Raw genomic sequence first — 20,687 nt, forward strand, 5'->3', positions numbered from 1 at the left:
AAAGCAGTTTCCAGGATGTAGCAGAGGGAGCCACTCAAAAGGAAACAGATATTTTAAAAACCAATATAAACGTATAGATCTCACCCAGATGCACTTTATTTTATTTGTTTGTTTGTTTCATATAATTTATAAACCACTCAGAGGGTTTATATTCCAGCTATTCTTCTGGTCACCAATTCTGACTTTTAATGTACGCTTCAACGTAAAACAAACCATATGCTTCCAACTGTCAGTTCAGCATATGTTAAATATGAAATCTTACACATTATGAATTCTTTGAAAAATAAAAGGGCAGGATAGCACCAATGCAGGACAGTTTATGCCAAAGATGTAAAGAAATATTTATACTAATGCTAGTGTCATATCCATGTTCCAGAATAAGGCAACTAGCTATCCATTTCTGCTGATATTAGGACCCCGGCACCACTTATCTGAAGTTGCATCATCATCACAGAACCTCACAGGATCACATCCCAAGACTGTAATCCTAAGCACAATGTGATCAATGGAACTTTCTTCTGTGCTGAAAACTGGGATGCAAGGGGATTGCTCTTTAAACTTACCATAAGAGCAGTTCAAGTTGTGTATAGAGAAATTTAAGCAAGCATCTACGTGCTATAATTTCTGCATGGCAATCGTTCAATGCAAGACCACGATCACTCATATATTCTCCATTAATGCATTTTGTTCCTGTAGAAACACTTATAACCTGAGCATCTTTCACATCAGTACCTGGGAAGACAAGTTTTAAAAGGGAAAGCATATAAAGATATTTTTAGAAGACTTGTTTGGTGAAATATGGTAGCCTTCTTGAATGTCTTCTTGAAGGTGTGGCTTGGGAGACCATACTGCACCAGATGACCTTCAGCTACATCCTAGTCATATATATTCTGAAGGCATACTTGGGGTGGAAATGAAGTCACACTAATATCTGTTCATGCAACTTGGGTTGCCTTTAAAATTCTGGAACTACATAAAAATTCAGCAAAGTATTAAAAACTACAGAACCTCACATTTTGTGGTTTGAGTGTCAATTACTCAGTTTGGGGGTGGCACAAAATGCTGGGTTTGTAGCACAAAACGTTGGCATCAGTTTGGGGGGAATCCTGAATTTGGGGGTAACACATTAATGAAGCTCTTCTGGAACAGACATCTAATCTTGCAGGTTCCTCTTCTTGGTTTGTCTGTGTCTCTCCCGCCCCCCGCCAACAAACTCCAAGAGGACTAGGTTGGGAGACTCTATCCACCCACAACGGCAATATCGCTCCATTTTCTATGTGCCTCTTCATCCAAACACCAAACCCTCCTCCCCTCTCATTTACCTGCTTTGTACAAAAATTAAACAGATTTAAACAGCTGCTGCAACATGAAGTTTGAGCTTAAATTTGGGGTTCTATTTCAATCCACTAGAGATTTTAGCTAACAATTAAAGCAAATGTTTTACTTTACTGGGACAGAAGATTCAATTCTAACAAAAAATAAATTCCTCCCTTCTCAACTTTAGTATGCTAGGAATCAATTTTTTAAAAGCTAAATTTTGAGTGCTTGTCTAATGTATGCTGGGTACTGCTTGCAGAACACTAGAAACCACGGTGAGATTGGGTTTCTTGATAGAACCAATGCTTTCCAGAAACATTCTCTGAACACTCAATGCCCAACCATATACACCTGGCATCCTGTATAAAAGAAAGGATCAGACCCTCAACCGGAAATTCCAGCCTCCGGCCTACAGTCATTGGTTACTAAAAGGGAGAGAGAGAGATTTTTCTCTCTCTTGCATAATACTAGGATATGAGCGCATTCAACGCAGCTGAGGGTTCAACCACACTTCTGCTTGCCCTGTGCCGAGAAAGGACAGGGCTGAGCAGTTTTCTGCTTGATCTGCACTTTCTGAGTGTTTCCAGCCCTTGCCCCACTCCTTTCCCAGGCAAAACCCATTCATTAGTTTTAAATCAGAACTAATGGCAATCTGCAGAAAATCCAATTGCCCTTTGCTTCAATGGAGTGCTAAACCATGGTTTTCCCCAGAAGAAAGCAGGAGGGCAAGAGGAAGTGTGGAAGATCCAGGACAGACAAAAGGAACATAGTTAAAGTATCAAATTCACTACCACATGATATTGTGATGGCCATCCATTTTTATGGCTTCCAAACAGCACATGCACTACCTGCCGTGCCTCTGACTACAAGTCGGGAGAGGGCTGTAGTGTCTTGCTGCATGGTCTCTGTGAGAACCATGACAGAGCGGCTGCCAAGTTTCATCAAGTCCAATGACCATTCCCCCTTCCTTCTGATCCATGTGGGTACAAATGATACCACCAGATTCATGGAAGATGGAGCAAGTTTGTTTTCTGCTGCTTCAGAGTGTAGGATCCAAACCAATGAATTCAAATTACAAGAAAGGAGATTCCAGCTCAACATTAGGAAGAGGCTGCAGCGCTTGCCTCACAAGAGGGAAATGATTTTTTATTAAAAATGAAAGCTATGTTTTTTGTACAAGGACACACACCTAATATTTGCCGAGAGTGAGCGAGGGAGAGAACCTAAAAATGTCACTCCTCTGACAGCACAGCTTCTGTCAGTGAAATGGGAAGAGAAGCCATTTTCAATGCTTCTTCCTCCCACCTCTAAATCTGTTCCCCCACCATCTAGAAGCCTCAGCACTACCTGAGCAACACCTCTTGATACAACCTGTTACATTTAGAGACAAGCAGTTTGGACTAAATTTCATAATCCTATTTTATGAATGAAGAGATCTCAATATTTTAAAGCAATCGAAACTATATATAAAAGGTAAATATCCATTCACTTTTAACATTTTATTTTGTAACCCAACAGAGGACAAAAGGCCAAATCAGTGAAGAAGGCATGTTTTTGGTTTGTTTTTACCTGTTGTCATGACTACTCCAGATAGCACTTTTCTGCGTGCATGGGGCGATGTAAAATTATCTGTCAAATCGCTGAATTTATCTACCACCAAGCGTGCAACAGCATCAGCTAAAACCTGCAAAAATCACACAAATATATTGGACAATTCATCAAAACAGAGCTGCCTTTAAAACATTTCAAAATGGATTTAAAAACCTGTATGGTATTTTTATTTAATTAGTTATTAAAGTTCTATACTGCTGTTCATCCAAGGATCACAGGGAATCTTTGTAATATTTACTAGAATTGATTGGTGCTGTTGTTTCGAATTACTGCTGATTCAAAGTGTTGAAGAGTTTATATCCATGCCCTTCAGGCATCTCTACAAACTATGCTGCGTTTTTATGGAAGCCCTTAGTGCTGATCATGGAACAGATAATTTTAAATTCAGGGAATGAGGCTGCATGCACAACATTCAATTTTTAACAAGGCTCTAGCCTTCATTATGAGATCTTCTGTAGAAAATTTGAGGTATCTAAGATGGTATTTCCATGGAATGCATCCATAATTGGCTTGTAAAGCATATTCAAAGGGTAAGAACTAATGGAATTCAAACCAGAAAGTTGTACCAAGTGGTGTTCCATTGAGGTTGGTCTTGAGTCCATTATCATTCATTACATTCATTAGTGACTTGAATGGAGTGAACAGTACCGCAACCAGATCTGCAGAGAATGCCAAATTTGGAGGGATTGCAAATACTTTGGTGGATCATGTAAGTTTATAATATATATATAGATATATATATAACAGAAACTGAAAAGCCAAGCAGACTACAATAAAGCATAAACTGAACATATTAAATATATAGAAAAAGACACAGAGTCATAAAGTGGTAACTCTTTGGCTAGACATTAAGACCAGCAATAAGGATTTTGAGATTAAAGTGAATTGTAAACTGAGTACAAATTAAACGTATGCTTTGGGGGTAAACTGTGCCTTGTATGTAGAATTATACAAATTTATGGGTGACATGCAACTGAGAAGAGTCTTCGTTGCTTGAGGAATAGGTTGGAGAAGGGTTTAAATCTAGGATCTCCTGTCTCATAATGTAATCTTACATTGCCTGACCCTTAAGGATCCCTTGCATTATGCGAGAGTGGCATAAATATACCTTCTAAATATACCTGTTATAATAGGATTCAAATTTAATTTGCAGGAGATTTTAAGCCTCGTTAAAAGTGATAAAAAAACACTCACTTTAAGAACTGGGCCATTGTCGGACTTCCCAACAATCTATGATTGTTGGAATATTCTAAATTAACATTCTTGAAAGGATAAAAACAATCGGTATTAGTTATAGAAGTTTACAATCTGAAACAGGTGAGGAACCTTTTCTAGCTCGAGGGCTGCATTCCCTTCTGAGTCACTTTCCAGAAAAATTTGTTTTAAAGGCTGAGTACATTTTTAGGAAGGGACGCGGGTGGCGCTGTGGGTTAAACCACAGAGCCTAGGACTTGCCAATCAGAAGGTTGGCGGTTCGAATCCCCGTGACGGGGTGAGCTCCCGTTGCTCGGTCCCTGCTCCTGCCAACCTAGCAGTTCAAAAGCACGTCAAAGTGCAAGTAGATAAATAGGTACCACTCCAGCGGGAAGGTAAACGGCATTTCCGTGCACTGCTCTGGTTCGCCAGAAGCGGCTTAGTCATGCTGGCCACATGACCCGGCTGTACGCCGGCTCCCTCCGCCAGTAAAGTGAGATGAGCACTGCAACCCCAGAGTCGGCCACGACTGGACCTAATGGTCAGAGGTCCCTTTACCTTACATTTTTAGGGGGGATTAAAACAAAAGCATAAAGTGAATGGAAAAGTTTCATGTAAATTCTCTCTGATTGTTTGGATTCCACTACTACTCACACTATCATTTACACAGCACTCTTAATTTATAGTCACAGCAGCCATACATAGGCTATAGTATGGGCACAAAAAATAGTGTGACAAATGGAATTAAGGTCACTTAACATACTACCGTGTATTTCCATGTATAAGATGACCATTTTCTTGAAAATCTTTCGTGATAAATTGGGGGTCATCTTATACATGGGTTAATGCGGTAAGTAAGCAAGGGCTGGTGGAGCTGCGGCAGTAGCAGGGGACGGGGGCAAAGGGGCCGCTTGCCCGCTCCTCTCGGTTTAGGTGAGTCCTCTACAAACTTACAAAAGATACTCAACAACTGTTTTTGCAATTTCCCCCCAAAATCCCAACTTTCTTAATTTTTAAATTTCTTAATTTGGCGCTCCCCAAAATACACGGAAAAATACGGTATTTACCAGGAAATCAATATGACCTATGTTCACTTTCATTCTTTTTCAAACTGAATCAGGAGCTTTATCGGCTTCAAAGAGTTTGTATAAAAATACTTAACAGCTATTGCCTCTCCATCTTCCCAAACCTGTGGCTAATGTATGCAGAAGGAAGAATGAGACGACAATCGGAGGAGGCGGTGCCTGCAGACAGCTCCCATGGCAGCTGACTCCATGAGATCTAGAAGGGGGCATCAGAAGGTCACTTCCCACTGACCCCTCCTGCAGGATCTTGTTCCCTAACCCCTGTAAGTTTTCCATTGTTCTTTCTACCTCCCCCGAATTCCAGTACTTAGTTGCTCTGACTGGTCATCCTGGTTGCTTATTTTCTCTCTCTCTTCATGTTGCCTATTTCTGACCTTCAGTTGCGATGTGTGGTTAATGGTGCTCAGGCAGTGATGTCTGATAACCTCAGGTACCACAGCATTGTGCAAGCTAGGTTTGGGAATCGGAGCAGTGTGGGCTTCACCACATGCTTCCTTTGGAGGCCTGCTTTGACAGCACAGGTGTATTGTGTTCAGCTAAGACAGATCTAGGAGCAACACTGCACTGAACTGGAGGAATTAAAAATGCTACCTACCACAAGTTTCTTGATCCAGCAAGATGGTGGAGGCAATGCTCATAGTTTCATTGCTTCCAGGATCCCTAGTCTCCCCTCTACAAAGGCAAGGTAGCCATACAGTGGGAAGATGAGTGGCACCACAGAAAGTATGAGCACTAATTTCTCTCATAAAATTGCATGTAGCACTGCATTCTATAAAAAATAGAGCAAAGTATACTACAGTATATGGACATTGTTAGAATGGGATCAAAACCTGCCCCCAAACATTGGAGTGTCAGGAATAGGGACATATTTGTCTCCTGCAGAGACCACAGAATAAAATAAGGGGTGGTATCCAACTAAAAACTTCTGCTAGCGCAAGGACTTTTGGCCATGCAATAAAACTCCCTCTCCTCTCCCCACATATCCTCCTTAAATCTGTTCTGGGGGTTCCTTCAGTCCTTCAGAACAGATGTAGGGAGGGAGCAGGAGGAGAGGAGTGGGAGGGAAGCTCCACTGAACAGGCAGAAGTCCTTGCACTCAGGGAAAAATATGGCTAGGCACTGCCCAAGGGTTGAATCATTAACAGAGTCCAGTGGGTGGGTGGCTTTTTTCAACTCTACCGTGAGCAGTTGGGGGAACAATGTGCCTATGTGTGATTCTTTACCATCTTCCTCAGAAAAAAATGACAGTCTTTCGCCTCAAGCGAGAACTTTAAAGGGGTGCCCTCAGGGTCTGTGTTGGAGGCAAACACTATCTATTGAACAGACTTGTCTCTGATGGCAGAGTTCCCAGTGTATGGATGGGGCGAAGGGGGGCTGCTACTAATGTCAGAAGTACAGCGGTATACCAGTGTAGTTAGCCCTTAAAAGGTGTTGTTGCCTAGGTAAGTCACACCAATCCTTGCCTCTGTATATCCAGTTCTGTGTAGCAGAAACTCCTTTCTGCAGAGCTGCACATTGCTATTATACAAGGCAATGGTGGCTCATCAGCAAAACAGCCCTGCTGCATTGGAAAGACATCACCTTATAATGCCAGGGAAATGCTACAGTTCGTGACATTGCAATGATGTGCAGTTCATGTATACTGCATTCTGCTTCACCTGCTCATTCAGTCAAATCATACATTAGGTTAACTTAATTTCTCAGGAAGTATAAAATATTCTGCCCATTCACAGCATCAAACATAAGAGAATTAGCAGTATAACTGGATATTTTGTACCCCTGCCAGAAATAACACGCTGAAGGAACCCAAATACAACTATTTATGCACTGCTAAAACGAAAGGTTGTAACTTCAGTATTTTTTAATTAACTCATTAGCCCATTATAACACATAAAGGGAAATGTTTTCTCACCTGAGGCAGGTGTAACTGAAGTCCTTCACTAGGAATAGGTTGGTGAGATGGTGTTTGATCCAACTGCATGTTAAACAAGGATGCAAGAGCTGACTGAGCAGCCCGTGCTTTTGCAAGTTTTTTGTTTCTTCCAGATCCTTCAAACGTTTGGCCATCCACTGACACAGCCATTACAAAATTCTTAGCGTGACTCTCTCCACTTTCTGAGAGAAATTCATACTTTAAGCCTGGTCGAAGTTCATTCAGTATCATGACTGGATTCTTCCCACTTGTGGAGGGGTATGGTGATGGAGTAGGGAGAGACGACTGTACAAGGCTACAGGCCGCAGAAGATGACAAATTATAGTCTGCACTGGAGCTAAAGGAACCATCTCCGTTGGAATCCAGATAAAAGGAAAGATCAGACTGGGCGGGGTTTTCAAAGCCATTGAAGAGGGTATCTGGGAAATCTGCCTGATCAGAGGTGAAGTCCGTATTTACGGAAAGAGTTCTTCCCATGGCAAGATGTGCTTCGGAAGCATTTGGAAACTGAACAAAGGACCTCAGGGCCTTCTCAGCTGCATGGAGCTTGGCTTTCTTTTTTGTAGGGCCGGAGCCTTCAAACAGCTGCCCATTAACCTCTACTGCCATGACAAAAATAGGGGCATGAACGGGTCCTGTTTGGGAGAGAAGCTTGTACTGTAAGCCAGGCTTGATTTCATTCAGCTGCATGAGAGCATTTTTGGGCAAGACCGGCCCTGGTGTTTTCTTCCTTTTCTTTGTGCGGAACTTGGCGTGGCCATTGCTTCCCTCTTCCAAGGGTCGTTTCCTGCTGCTAGCGCCACCACCATTGGAGAGCTGGTTCCCCTCTCCGGCGCCTTGCACACTCCCATCTTTAGGTGAAATGTTGTCCATGTTGCGGTTCTCTTTAACATCAATGCTGCCTGAACCTGTGGTGCCCAGAAAGAGTAACTTACAATGCCTTCGTTGCAGGACCTTGTAAATGTAAAATTTACAGATTCCTTTATCTATCTTTGCAACTGGTTAAGTGATGTGTGCTCAAATATTAATATCTTTATTAGGTGTAATAGGCAACTATTACATACACTGAGTAAATATTTAGACATCTGATATTGGCATATGCTGATAAAAAGTTTTAATTCTGCACCAAAACACCTATTAGCATTTATATGTTAAATTACCCTCCCTAATTCTAAAACAAAAATAAATGAGCCAGTAACTGCCAAAATGTTGTAACCCCAATTTACATTCATTTAATATCCAATTAACCTCAAACATCAGAATCCACAGGGCAATCACTTAAGATTATCTATGCAGGTAATATCAGGCACCTGCTCATCTGTATATTGAGGAAGATCCCTCTTCCTTTGAAAAAAATGACTAACTCAATGCATCTTATTGAGAAAAGGAGAGTATACTATTTCTTGCCTGCAAACATTCAAGTTATTGACTTATACAGTAAAACCTGCTTTGTGCTTTATGTGGTAGTCATGTTACACGGGTGCTCCAGAGCAGTCAACTCCAGAAGTAAGCTGAATGCAGGATCGCTGTTTAAACAAAGGGCTGGTTTACAGGTGACACTAAAGAATGAAGTTTCTAAACCAGAAACTTCAAATCACAGGTTAAGAACCAGGCTTGTTTAACTAATCCAGCCATAGGCAAACTCGGCCCTCCAGGTGTTTTGGGACTACAATTCCCACCATCCCTGACCACTGGTCCTGTTAACTAGGGATCATGGGATTTGTAGGCCAAAAATATCTGGAGGGCCGAGTTTGCCTATGCCGGAACTAATCAGAACTTGTTTTAAACTACAGTCTAAACCAGGATATTTTGAAAATAAACGCTGCCAAGTCCTTCTGCCAGCCATGCAAGAGGAGAAGGAAGCTCAGACGCATTCCAATTTGTGCACCTAGGGCTAAAGCATGGTTTAGCATTATGTGCACCATAGCCCTGTCTGTGGTTAGCTGAGTAAGGGAAACTGAAAGTAAAGGCTCCCAAAGTCCTCCTCCCAGCCCATGCGCAGAGTGCTCCATGGTGAAACGTTACATCTGAATGCAGTGAATATGCGGAAGGCAAACTGGGTGAGCATGTTCTCTAAAGACATTGAGGGAGCAAGAACATGGCAGAAAGCCAAGTCCCTGACACTGAGTGCTCACAGGCATTTGACACCTGCATGCGTGGAAGTCCCTTCACCTTGATTCTGAATGTGCAGCTGCCAGAGGGCAGACCAGAAGACAGTGGCATGCTGGAACAGGGCCAGCCTCATGTGCTGAGTGGAGGTTTGAGGCAGGTTACTGAAACACCCTTAAATTCATATCCCTGAATATACAGCGGGCATCTTTCTTATAAACCCACTATCATGTAGCAGGTAAACACATTCTAAGTAAATAGTATTTATGACATTTACATTTCTAAACACAAATCCCAACATATGCAGTGGAGCTCTCTGTTATAATCTCACTGTCATGTAATGTGCAAAGGTGTTCCAATTAAGAGATTTTGTAGTGGACTTAAAGATAAGATAGATCTATCTATTTGTAGCTTTCAGCATCCATCTGAAGGTACAAACCTGCGGGGATGGAACAGTAAAATAGGGTCTTTAAAAACCCCAGCCTCCACCCCAACCCCATGACACAAAGGTGCTGTAGAAGGATGCACACAGACATGTAGGAGAGGATACTTTTCTTTCAGCTCAATTCTCCCACCCCATGATTGCTTCGGCAGTGGAGGGGGGCCTCCCTTCACCACCAAAGTTGGGCCCAAGCCCACTGCAATAATCAATTATTGGAATCCACCCCACCCCCCAGAAAACAAACTCTCATACCTTGTTCATCAGCAATTATATGCCATTTCCTATTGGAACCCCCTACTGTTACAAACTGCTGCTCAGCCACAGTCACATATAAAGCTACTAAATAAATAAACAAACAAGACACTACTTTGAAGCAGGTCGATGGAATATGTAAACTTCAAATTCTAAAAGACTAGAATTCCAACTGTCCTACTAACCAACTAGGCACCTTATCATAAATACAGGCAATCTTCATTTTGCGCGGGGCTACATTCCAGATCCCTGCGCATGTCGGCGGGGCCCGCGTAAAGCGTTCTGCCCCTGCCCCGTCCTCATTCCACCCTTTTAGTGACATTCTAGGGTCACTTCCGGGTTGGGCTCCGTGCATGTGTGGGCGATTGCGTGTCAGTCGGGAGTTGCCTGTATTAAACATAAAACTTTTCAAGAGCTGTATATTCAGAATGTAAAAAAAAAAAAGGTTATTGGGGGCAGTAAACTTATTTGACTATATTAAAATACTTATCTGAACATTACATTAGATAGACATAATACTTTTAAACACTGATGCCTTGGTAGTAATACAGAAATTCAATTTTCTAAACACTTTGTTACAAATGGCAAGCTTCTTTAAATATGCCAAACATGAAGCAATACAATTAAACATAAAATAAATTCTACTTTGCCGAAGAACCCCACCCAATCTCAGATGCCTATAATATATTCACACCATTGAGGAGGCATGATTAAGATTCAAAATTTGCTGCTCTGGAAAGTATATTTAAATTTGTGTTAAATCCTACAATTAAAAGCACACAGACACCACTTCACCCAGTTGACAAAGTTGATGGAACAGTTATTAAATTTTCATTTATAACATCCTCCAGCAAAAGCTCGATAAGTTACTCCTTTCGGTGCTCAAAATAACAGAAAATTAAAAGAGAGTGGATAGAAACATACAGGTTAAAAAGAGAAGAAATAAATGTAAAATAGTGGCAAATAAAATGAAAGTAATCAATAGTTTTTCATATTTTTAAGAACGATTTCCTTTGAAACACGTTCTGTTATATCTTAAATTTTACCTCAAATAGGAAATTTTATATGTGTACAGACATAGCCTTTTCAGAGCAGTTACATCTGCACAAAATGCTATTAAGCACACGGTTGATATTATTTGCAACATAGCAATAGCAGCAGATCAGACATGCAGATTTATTCCACCTTGAGGGAATAAATTTAAGACTGATGTGTAAGGTGATGATCCTAGAGACACACATTTGCAAGTAAACCCCCCCCCCTCCTTCAAGCATACATGATCGGAACCAGATTAACAAGCAATTCAGTTCCTTAGAGAAATTTATAAAATAGATTGTTCAAGATGCAGGCTTTTCGTTAACCAGTCCTGAAATGATGAAGACAGAACATTCGGAAAAAGGGCTAGTCCTTGAAAGAAGCTAAGGAACATAAATACCCAGCCTGTTGAAATATTTGCTCTTGAAAATCATTTTCCAATTAAGCATAAACTTCCATTTGAAAACTGTAAATTCAAACATTATAGGTTTCAGTTTTTTAAAGTCCACTGCTCCTTCTTTTCTTTCTTATTAAGTGCTGAGGCTTTCAAAAATGCTTAGCCGCACACTTTCTTTCCAAAAGCATGAGACTCTTAATTTCAGGGTCGTGGGTTTGAGCCCCACATTGGGCAAAAGATTCCTGCATGGCAGGGGGTTGGACTAGATGACCCTCATGGTCCCTTCCAACTCTGCAATTCTATGATTCAAAAGGGAGCTTTTGTGAATTTTTGGCCATTTGATTTGCAAGCAGGGCAAAATTAACTGCCAGAGCTCTAGTGTCAAATCACTAAAATGACAGCATAACTGTATGATGTTTTCAAACAGTTCATGTGGGTTTTTTGGGGTACATCCCATCCTACACACTTCCTCTTTCTTTATGAGTTATTGTTAGTGCCTTTGGATCCTTAAATAGAAGACAAGTGATTTGCAAAATGTGGTACTGAATTAATCAGGAGCAGTCTATGAAAATGTCATATAAATGAAGATAGTCATTTTAAAAACACAAAGTGTGGGAAATACTTTTGGTATTTCTCATTTCATCAACTCAAGAGCAATATGCATAGCACACACATCATCCACAGTCTTCAATCATACAAAGATGTGGTTCTTTATGTATTCAATGACCAAAATGCGAAGAGCTATTGAGCGGCAATGGCTAGCAAGATTTTTTACTTTTATATTTAGAACAGTTAGCATTTAGTCATAGAATCGCAGAATTGTTCTCTTCACTTCAGTGTACCATGTGTACAATGCACAGGCCGCAAACTCCCTGGGTTTATAGAATTAATTGTGTGGTTCTTTGGATCTTCATCAGTATATTTTTGCTCTCTCTTGTATTGTACAGACAAATAAAATGCGAAAAGGGGAATTATCCCCCCAAGAGAAAGACTCAGGCTGGAGATTTGACTTTTTCAGAAAGTCAAAAATGGCATGGTGGAGACAGGATTGCTATGGTATAAACAATTATGCAACATTTGTTGGTGGCAGAAAGAGGTATACAATTTCCGGAGAGGTTGTCCTGTTAGTCTCTTGCAGACAAAACAATGAGTCTTGTGGCACCTTAAGGATCAACCAATTTATTACGGCATGACCTTTTGTGGAGGGCAGTCCACTTCATCAGATGAATGAAGTGCATACAGTGGTGCCTCGCAAGACGAAATTAATCCATTCCGCGAGTCTCTTCGTCTAGAGGTTTTTTCGTCTTGCGAAGCAACCCTATTAGCGGATTAGCGCTATTAGCGGTTTAGCGGCTATTAAAGGCTTAGCGGCTATTAAAGGCTTAGCGGATTAGTGGCTAAAAGGCTATTAGCGGCTTAGAAAAGGGGGGGAGCGAAAAAAAATCAGAACACTTGCAAGATGTTTTCGTCTTGCAAAGCAAGCCCATAGGGAAAATCGTCTTGCAAAGCAGCTCAAAAACGGAAAACCCTTTCGTCTAGCGGGTTTTCCATCTTGCGAGGCATTCGTCTTGCGGGGCACCACTGTATATGATAAAATGCTGACACCCTGCTCCAGTGCCACCAAGTAGGGTAGCTCACTGGCAACAGGCACACACTCGTGTTAATTGCCACTACCTGCTTGTCGCCTAAGCCAGGGCTTGCGGGAGTCCTACTGACATATGGAGTCTTCTCAGAAGTAGGGAACTCCCCTCCCAATCTCCCATCCACTTTAGCCCAGTAACACATCTCAAACATCAAAGCAACATGGGGGCACAGTACTTGAGTGTGTTCAGAAACCCGTACAGTCAACAAATCAAAAGGAGTATTATACACTATATGAGAATATTGGTCTATCAACAACTGGGCAAACCAAGCCATGTGTTAAAACATGCTTTCCTTCTTTTTCACATATGCTCATCTGTATCAGCCTTCTCCAACCTGGAAGGCTGATATACATCAGAAGCAAGGGAGGTGCCTGACCTATGGTTGCAACTATGCCATACTTCCACAAGAAGGAAAATGTTAAAATGCTAAAATGTTCCCAGAATAAAAAGAGAGAAACAATCATGACATTAATCACAGCTGTTGAAAAGTGCTATGGTCTTTAAAAGGGCTAAAACCAGCCAAAAAACCAAAGGGGTATAAAAACCCACCTCGTGCTCCCAAATGATACTGAAAATATGGTGTTACTGAAGTCTGGCTGGTTTCACAAAACCACTGCAGGCGCACATTTTAATGACATGCCCAGGCATTGAGCACAAATACTTTAGCACTTAGTAGTAAAGGCAGATAAGAAGGGATCATTAACCCTTATACTTTTGGCAGGAAATTCACATATGAAAAAATGCTACCTTGTCTGCTGTGGTAGGTAAGCAGGAACCAGGTATCAATGCACATTACCCAGGAACATGTATTCTAACGGTAGTGAAGATCTGCTATGACATCAGTCCTATAGCCAATATTCTTAGATATTCTAGAAGCTGCATTTTAAAGTGAAAACTGACTTAAAGGAACGGAGGATGAAAGTTAGGAAGGTCAACAATAAAATAAAAAGGTGTGACTCAGTGACCACAGAAATTTAAGCAAGACTATGCACATCTATTCAAAAGTAAACCACATCAAATACAGTTAGGCTTACTCTCAGGAAACTGTGTCTAGGACAGGGGTCTGCAACCTGCGGCTCCGGAGCCGCATGTGGCTCTTTTACATCTTTGCTGCGGCTCCGGGGCAGATACTAGCGAGGGGAGGAGGTGCATTGTGCGCCCCGGCACTCCTCACTGTGGCGGGCGCTGTACTGGCTGTGACGTCGCATGGGGGCGGTGCGTGCATTAGTCACGCACCGTCCCGACGTCACCTTCCCGCCCGCTGTCAGATTGTGGCTCCGGAGATATATTTGTTTTAAATGTCGCAATGGTTTTGCGGCTCCCAGTTGTTGTTTTTTCTTTGGAAACGGGTCCAAGTGGCTCTTTTTGTCTTAAAGGTTGCAGACCCCTGGTCTAGGACTACCACCTTGGGCTTAACTTAGTGGGGCTTAGTTCTGAGTAAACATGCATACCGTTGGGCCTGCACACCCATTGAAGACAACAGCTCCTAAGCACATGAAGCATTTAAAACTTATTAATTTCAGTGGTAATTCAGTATTCTTTTTCCAGGACTCTACAAATTATTATAACATAATTCTTTCCATAGAATAAAAGTAGGGAACTCCTCTGAATGTCAGGCGGGATTAGAAGCAAAAGGTGACTGACTTGAAAAGGGCAAGCACTAAGCAGCTGCAGAAACAGTATAACATGTTAGCACTGTATAACATGAACATCTTACTCATATTCTCTTCATCATCTATGTCCATTGTGAAAAAGTTCTTCAGCCTCTAGACTGGTGTAGAGTTTCCTTCTGGAAGACAAAATGTGGAATCTTAGTTATCTGTATATTTTGAATGTTTCAGCTTGCGTGATTAAGATGTCTGAGAATTAGACCAAAGTAGCTAATTTTCCAATTTACCTCTGACCTGTTTTTATCCAGCTTGAAGAATATATTATGTATCCCACACTTTCTTAAAAACAAGGGGTAGGGTTTTTTCTACATGAGATTTCCCCATTTTTATCCTAATAAAAGCTCTGAGGTAGAAACTGACTGAGTGGGGATTTGAACTCAGAGATTTCTGGTGGAAGATTATAACCATTAAGGAAGGGGCAGCTAACCATCTCCAGGCCAAGGCCACAATGAACCACAGCCAGCTTTCTGGAGGCTGAAGTGGGGGTGGCAAGAATGGCCGTTAGCTGCCTTCTAAAAGGGGATGCACTGGAACTGTCATATACACTGGTACCTCGGGTTACATACGCTTCAGGTTACATACGCTTCAGGTTACAGACTCCGCTAACCCAAAAATAGTGCTTCAGGTTAAGAACTTTGCTTCAGGATGAGAACAGAAATTGTGCTCGGGCGGCGTGGCAGCAGCAGGAGGCCCCATTAGCTAAAGTGGTGCTTCAGGTTAAGAACACTTTCAGGTTAAGTACAGACCTCCGGAACGAATTAAGTACTTAACCCGAGGTACCACTGTGTGTGTGTGTGTGTGTGTGTGTGTGTGTGTGTGTGTACACACACACACACCCACCACAACAATGGAAGCATCATTTAAATAAATAAATAAAGACAACAGGGGAAGGGGGGGAACAAAATCACATTTGGGTGGACAGATATAGCCCACAGGCCACAGGTTAGCAACTCCTACACTATACCAAGCAGACTGCATGATCAGCCCAGAGCTACACTGCCTGCTTTCCTAATTCTTGGCCACTTCCTAATTTGGCCACTGCTGCCAAATGTGTGACTTTTGAATCTCTGAATCTCCCGATCATTATCTGATGTTGAAAAATACATGCATTAAAGACAATTAGCAATATATCACATCCATACTGGGTACTTTCTTGTCATATGCGGCAAGATGCCAACTATGCCTATCCTTGGTTGTTTAGAACAGTATTTTTATTGTATTTTCAATAAAGTGCAGCTAAAGAAAAACAGTCCATTCGCAGAGGTTATTACAAAGCACACATAGCTTGATACACAGAAGAGATAGGCTTGGAATCACATAAAGGCAGGGGGAGAAATAAAAAGGTCAGTTTGCCTTTTTCAAGTAGTAGACTCCCAGTCTGGAAGGACAGGGGTGTCTGCTCTGCACACACATAAAGCATCCTCATGCAAATTTCTGTATTTTGCTTTAAGATGTACTGTTCCTGTGTCTATATTTCACACTGCATTGAAAAAAGTAAATCTTTTTATGCTCAAGTAAAAGACTGGTCTGATTATTAGTGAAAAGGGGAGAGGAAGGGTAGCAAATCCCATGTGCCCAGATAGGATTCCAAATAGGCTTAACAGCCTTATTCCCTGCTCTATTGCTGTGCAAACTATTAAACTCTACTGGAAAAGGCTTTAAAGAGACAGTCAAGCCTCACAGATTTGAATGTAGGTCCATTCAAAGTTATCTAAGGATGTCCAGTGAAATGAGTGCTGCAGAGGTTTTTGAATGCTGACAAATTTTTACCACACTTAGTATCCTATGGACAGAGTCACTTATATGATGTCTCAGCATAAAGTCAACTTTATATGTATGAATACATGTTGCAAAGAAAGTGATTTAATTTTGTTGCCAAGGGAGCAGATAAAACTTTTTCAGCCTGACTGACTACTGACCTAATTCTGCAGCCTCGCATTCAAACTGTGCTCAGAATCGTTTCTGTCTAGGGGGCAACATGAGTAAAACATTATTTATCTTTACAGTCGAAAGCTCTTCTGTAGCTTGCCCCTTACACTTTCAAAATATATTTTCTTATACTACTTATGCTAGTTAAAGGTAAAGGGACCCCTGACCATTAGGTCTAGTCGTGGCCGACTCTGGGGTTGCGGCACTCATCTCGCTTTACTGGCCAAGGGAGCCGGCGTACAGCTTCCAGGTCATGTGGCCAGCATGACTAAGCCGCTTCTGGCAAACCAGAGCAGCGAACAGAAACGCCATTTACCTTCCCGCTGGAGCGGTACCTATTTATCTACTTGCACTTCGTGCTTTCGAACTGCTAGGTTAGCAGGAACCTAGGTAATTAGTTGAGGTAATTGCAGTTCCAGTGTCTAATTGCATCAAAAGTTATATTGTTGTTAAAATGATTGAATTGCTTAGTGATTATGATTTCTGTTGCCTTCTCCATCTATGAGGTCACCACATTTTATATCCCAACATAACAGATTCATGAGTCTTATTTATAGCTAACCATGAGCCTCAGCATGCCAAGGCAACCTTAAATGGATTTTAAAAACACCGTGCTAGATGATAAATGACAGCACTGAGCTCTATAAAGATATGTCAAACATTAAGTAAACAAAATATGCACAGTACTCTTAAAAAATTTATGGGTGGTATTCATTTACTTAGAGTAGACAAAATGAAATTAATGGGCCTAAATTAGTCATGTTCACTCATTTCAATGCATCTATTCTGAGTAAAACTTAGTTGAATGCAATCCTACGCCTATTTAAATAGAAATCACTAAAAAAAGCATTTTTATCAATATAAAAAAGCATAATGTGTCCTTAAAGTAGAAGGAGGATTTCTCATGTGTTTTGGTATAGATACCCCTTGAAGAGTCACAAAGCTATTTGGCATAGATAAATAATAATAATATTTGCTACACCATTACACTATAGTTAATGAACAATGGCATGACCGGCAACTCATATTCTGCTATTTTATAAATCTCATTATTGTCATTTTCTCTCCGTGAAAATCCAGCATGGAACACTTCCAGGAAAGTCAGGGTCTTCTGGTTGACAGGCTACCTGATGACTACATGAAACTAGCATAGGATTCTGGAACTAAGGATGGATGAACGTGTCAATTTCTGTTTCTCTTAGTTTCTAGTTTTTCCTATCTTAATTTCAGTTCCACAACAGTCTGCAATTTCTTTTTTTTGGGGGGGGGGTTGATGAAATCCTCATGAAAATTCATCAGCATTTTAGTGTAGATTTAAGAAGACAAGAATAGCCAATGGCCCATCTCGTCTAGCATCCTGTTCTCACAGTGGCCAATGAGATGCCTGTGGGAAACCAGCGAGCAGAACATGAGCGGAAGAGCAGCCCTCTCCACTTCCTCCTTTCCAGCAACTGGTATTCAGAAGCACTGCTGCCTCCAACTGTGGAGGCAGAGAATAGCCATCCCGCCTAGTAACCACTGATAGTCCTCTCCTCGTGAATTTCTCTTACAATACACATTTTTGCAAAGCAATTTTCCCTAATACAATGTGTTTCGGTATATTATTTTCACTAATATATGCACAAGTTACCCTAATATATATATTTTGTACACATTGCTTGGCTGGAGAGCTGCACTGAAAAATTCAGAGAAGTGCCCTTTTCAAAGCTGGGCTGAGTTTTGGTTTGTTTTTTTGTTTCAGAAAGTCTGGATTTTGTAAGTTTGCCTTTAAATGTAAACTGAATCCAATTTATTCCCAATCCCTGTTTGTAGGTGTGATTCCTCAAAATGGTTGCTTGGTGAAACCAGAATCCATGTATACATGATAAGTTATTCTGCCTACTGACAGGGACACATAACATAATAAAACAACACAAGACTAACCCTAGAAACTGTCAGTAATGATGCCAAATCTGGTTTCCAAACCTATCTACCAGGAGTGCAAACTCACTGCTGGGAAAGGAGAAACTACTGTAGAATCTTATCATCATTTAAAGAAGTTCTTACCTGTCCTAATGGTTGCTTACCTTCTCTGAGTATAAATGCCCACACAGGTCTTCAACCTAGGAAGAAATACAATACTTTTAGAATCTAAAGGAGAATGCAACACAAGTTGAATGAATGAAAGAGGCACAGTCAAATTTGTGTGATTATATAGGGTTGCCATACATCTGGACATATCCGGAATACTGCAACCGCAAGCAGTGTCTGGTTGGAAATCGACGAAAGGTCCATGTCAGGGAACTGCAATCAGTGCCGGAGGGAGAGAGCAAGCTCCAGAGGGATCCCAGAGAGCGTCCCGGGATTGGGAGAGGCAGCCCATCTTCTGGGGAAGGGAATCAGCTTAGCTCCAGTGGAGAAGGGGGGCAGATGGGGGAATCAGAGAGGCGGTCACATGACTCCTTGCCAGGGACCAGCGGGGAGAGGAAGGGTCCTCCGCTGCCTACGCCCTCCTTGCGCAGAAGGCTTCCGCGCAGGGAGAGTAGGAGGAGACTGGGCGTCAAAGAAATTCTTTGCTGGAAGAAGTTTAAGAAACACCCACTGACGGATTCTGCCAGCGATTGAGACAGCCACGGGTGAGTGGCTGTCCGGACAGGAAAGGTTCACTCAGGCAACCCAGCCAGGTGCTGGCACAGGCTTACGCACGAGCAGCCCCTAGAACCGTTACAGTCCAGGAAAATCCGGACGTATGGCAGCCCATGTCAGCTGTGTCATTTTTGCCAACAACTTTGGCCAAAAAAAGCAACAAACTTTTCTGTCCAGATTTTCACTTTCTGAAATATGGCAACCCTAGATTACTTTCATGATAATGCATTACTTAAGTATTTATTCTTTAGAAGCAGGTATTTGGTAGCATGATAGGTATGGCGGGGGGGGGGGGGAGAGAAGAGTTCTATGATCTCTAGTCTGTTGCTGCTGGATAATGGAAGAGCGGTTCTTTTATTACCGAAACTGTGTCCCAACACCACAATTTGTAGCTTGCCCTGCATTTGACTCGGGTGCATCATCTTCCCTCCTCTTGTGGAACCCACAGCTCAGATCTCACAGACACGATAAACCTGAGTTGCACCACTTCATTCTTACATCATTGAATACAGTGGTACCTCAGGTTACATACGCTTCAGGTTACATACGACTCCGCTAACCCAGAAATAGTGCTTCAGGTTAAGAACTTTGCTTCAGGATGAGAACAGAAATAGTGTGGCGGCGGCACGGCCACAGCAGGAGGCCCCATTAGCTAAAGCGGTGCTTCAGGTTAAGAACAGTTTCAGGTTAAGAACGGACCTCCGGAACGAATTAAGTACTTAACCTGAGGTACCACTGTATGCTTCCATACACAAATATTTCCTGCATACAGAAAGCTACCATAGCAGAGAAAAGGCTGAGCTAGCACACTTTTTCCTGCTATATTAGCTTTGTATCCAAGGTTATCATACTACCTTCAATATATTTTTATTAGGACCCATCAAAATACCACAAAATTGTGAGCAAATTCCAGTTTTCCAGGACTCTTTATCAAGCCATATGTTGAACTAAGAAACTGGGTGGGTAGAGGGAGAGAAAGTATGGGGGTTTTATTCCCAAGTCAGCAGTTCTTAAGGTGGGGTGTCAACAGTGTCATGTAAACATAACTGGATTTTATTTTAAAAACAGAAAATATTCACTGCAGTCATAGAATCATAGAGCAGGAAGGGACCCGAAGGGTCATTTAGCCTGACCCCCTGCACTGCAAATATTAGAAGTTGAAATTATACATATGCACAGACTTTCCCCCTATATCTGGGGTGTTCTGTATGATCTGTAGGTGCACAGTATCCTTGGGCTGCCAGAGACCAACTTGCACAGTCAACAAAACTGCGCCAGCATAAGGCCTTGACCCATGTTGGTGGCACCCTACTTGCTTCTCTTCAGTCTGGGCCTTACTAGATGGTGGGGAGGGGAAGAGACTGGCCTCTGAAGACGTGAGCTGTGTGCCGCATGTTCTGAGCTAGTCTCCCTCACTAATTCCCAATAAAACTTTTAAACAGTAA

At 41.8% G+C, this 20,687-nt stretch overlaps 1 protein-coding gene across 9 annotated transcripts in view; it reads right to left on the reverse strand.

Annotated features, from left to right (window-relative positions):
• The window catches only part of ADARB1 (adenosine deaminase RNA specific B1), a 58,489-nt gene that overhangs the window by 22,535 nt on the left and 15,267 nt on the right, over positions 1-20,687 (reverse strand). For 3 of the 9 annotated variants that reach the window (XM_083473223.1, XM_083473221.1, XM_083473222.1), the window contains 5 exons: positions 18,684-18,719; positions 14,736-14,807; positions 7,120-8,094; positions 2,887-3,001; positions 564-732 (listed from right to left, as the gene is read on the reverse strand). In XM_083473223.1, the coding sequence (XP_083329349.1) occupies positions 564-732; positions 2,887-3,001; positions 7,120-8,013 (1,178 nt within the window). In that variant the 5' untranslated portion in view covers positions 8,014-8,094; positions 14,736-14,807; positions 18,684-18,719. Of the gene's footprint in view, positions 1-563; positions 733-2,886; positions 3,002-7,119; positions 8,763-9,051; positions 11,554-14,735; positions 14,808-18,663; positions 18,720-20,687 lie in introns of those variants that run through there. The other 6 variants (XR_014518740.1, XM_083473219.1, XM_083473217.1 and 3 more) reach the window with 4 other exon arrangements.

Source organism: Podarcis liolepis (assembly GCF_965112155.1).
Source record: "Podarcis liolepis genome assembly, chromosome: 1".
Taxonomy (NCBI): Eukaryota; Metazoa; Chordata; class Lepidosauria; order Squamata; family Lacertidae; genus Podarcis; species Podarcis liolepis.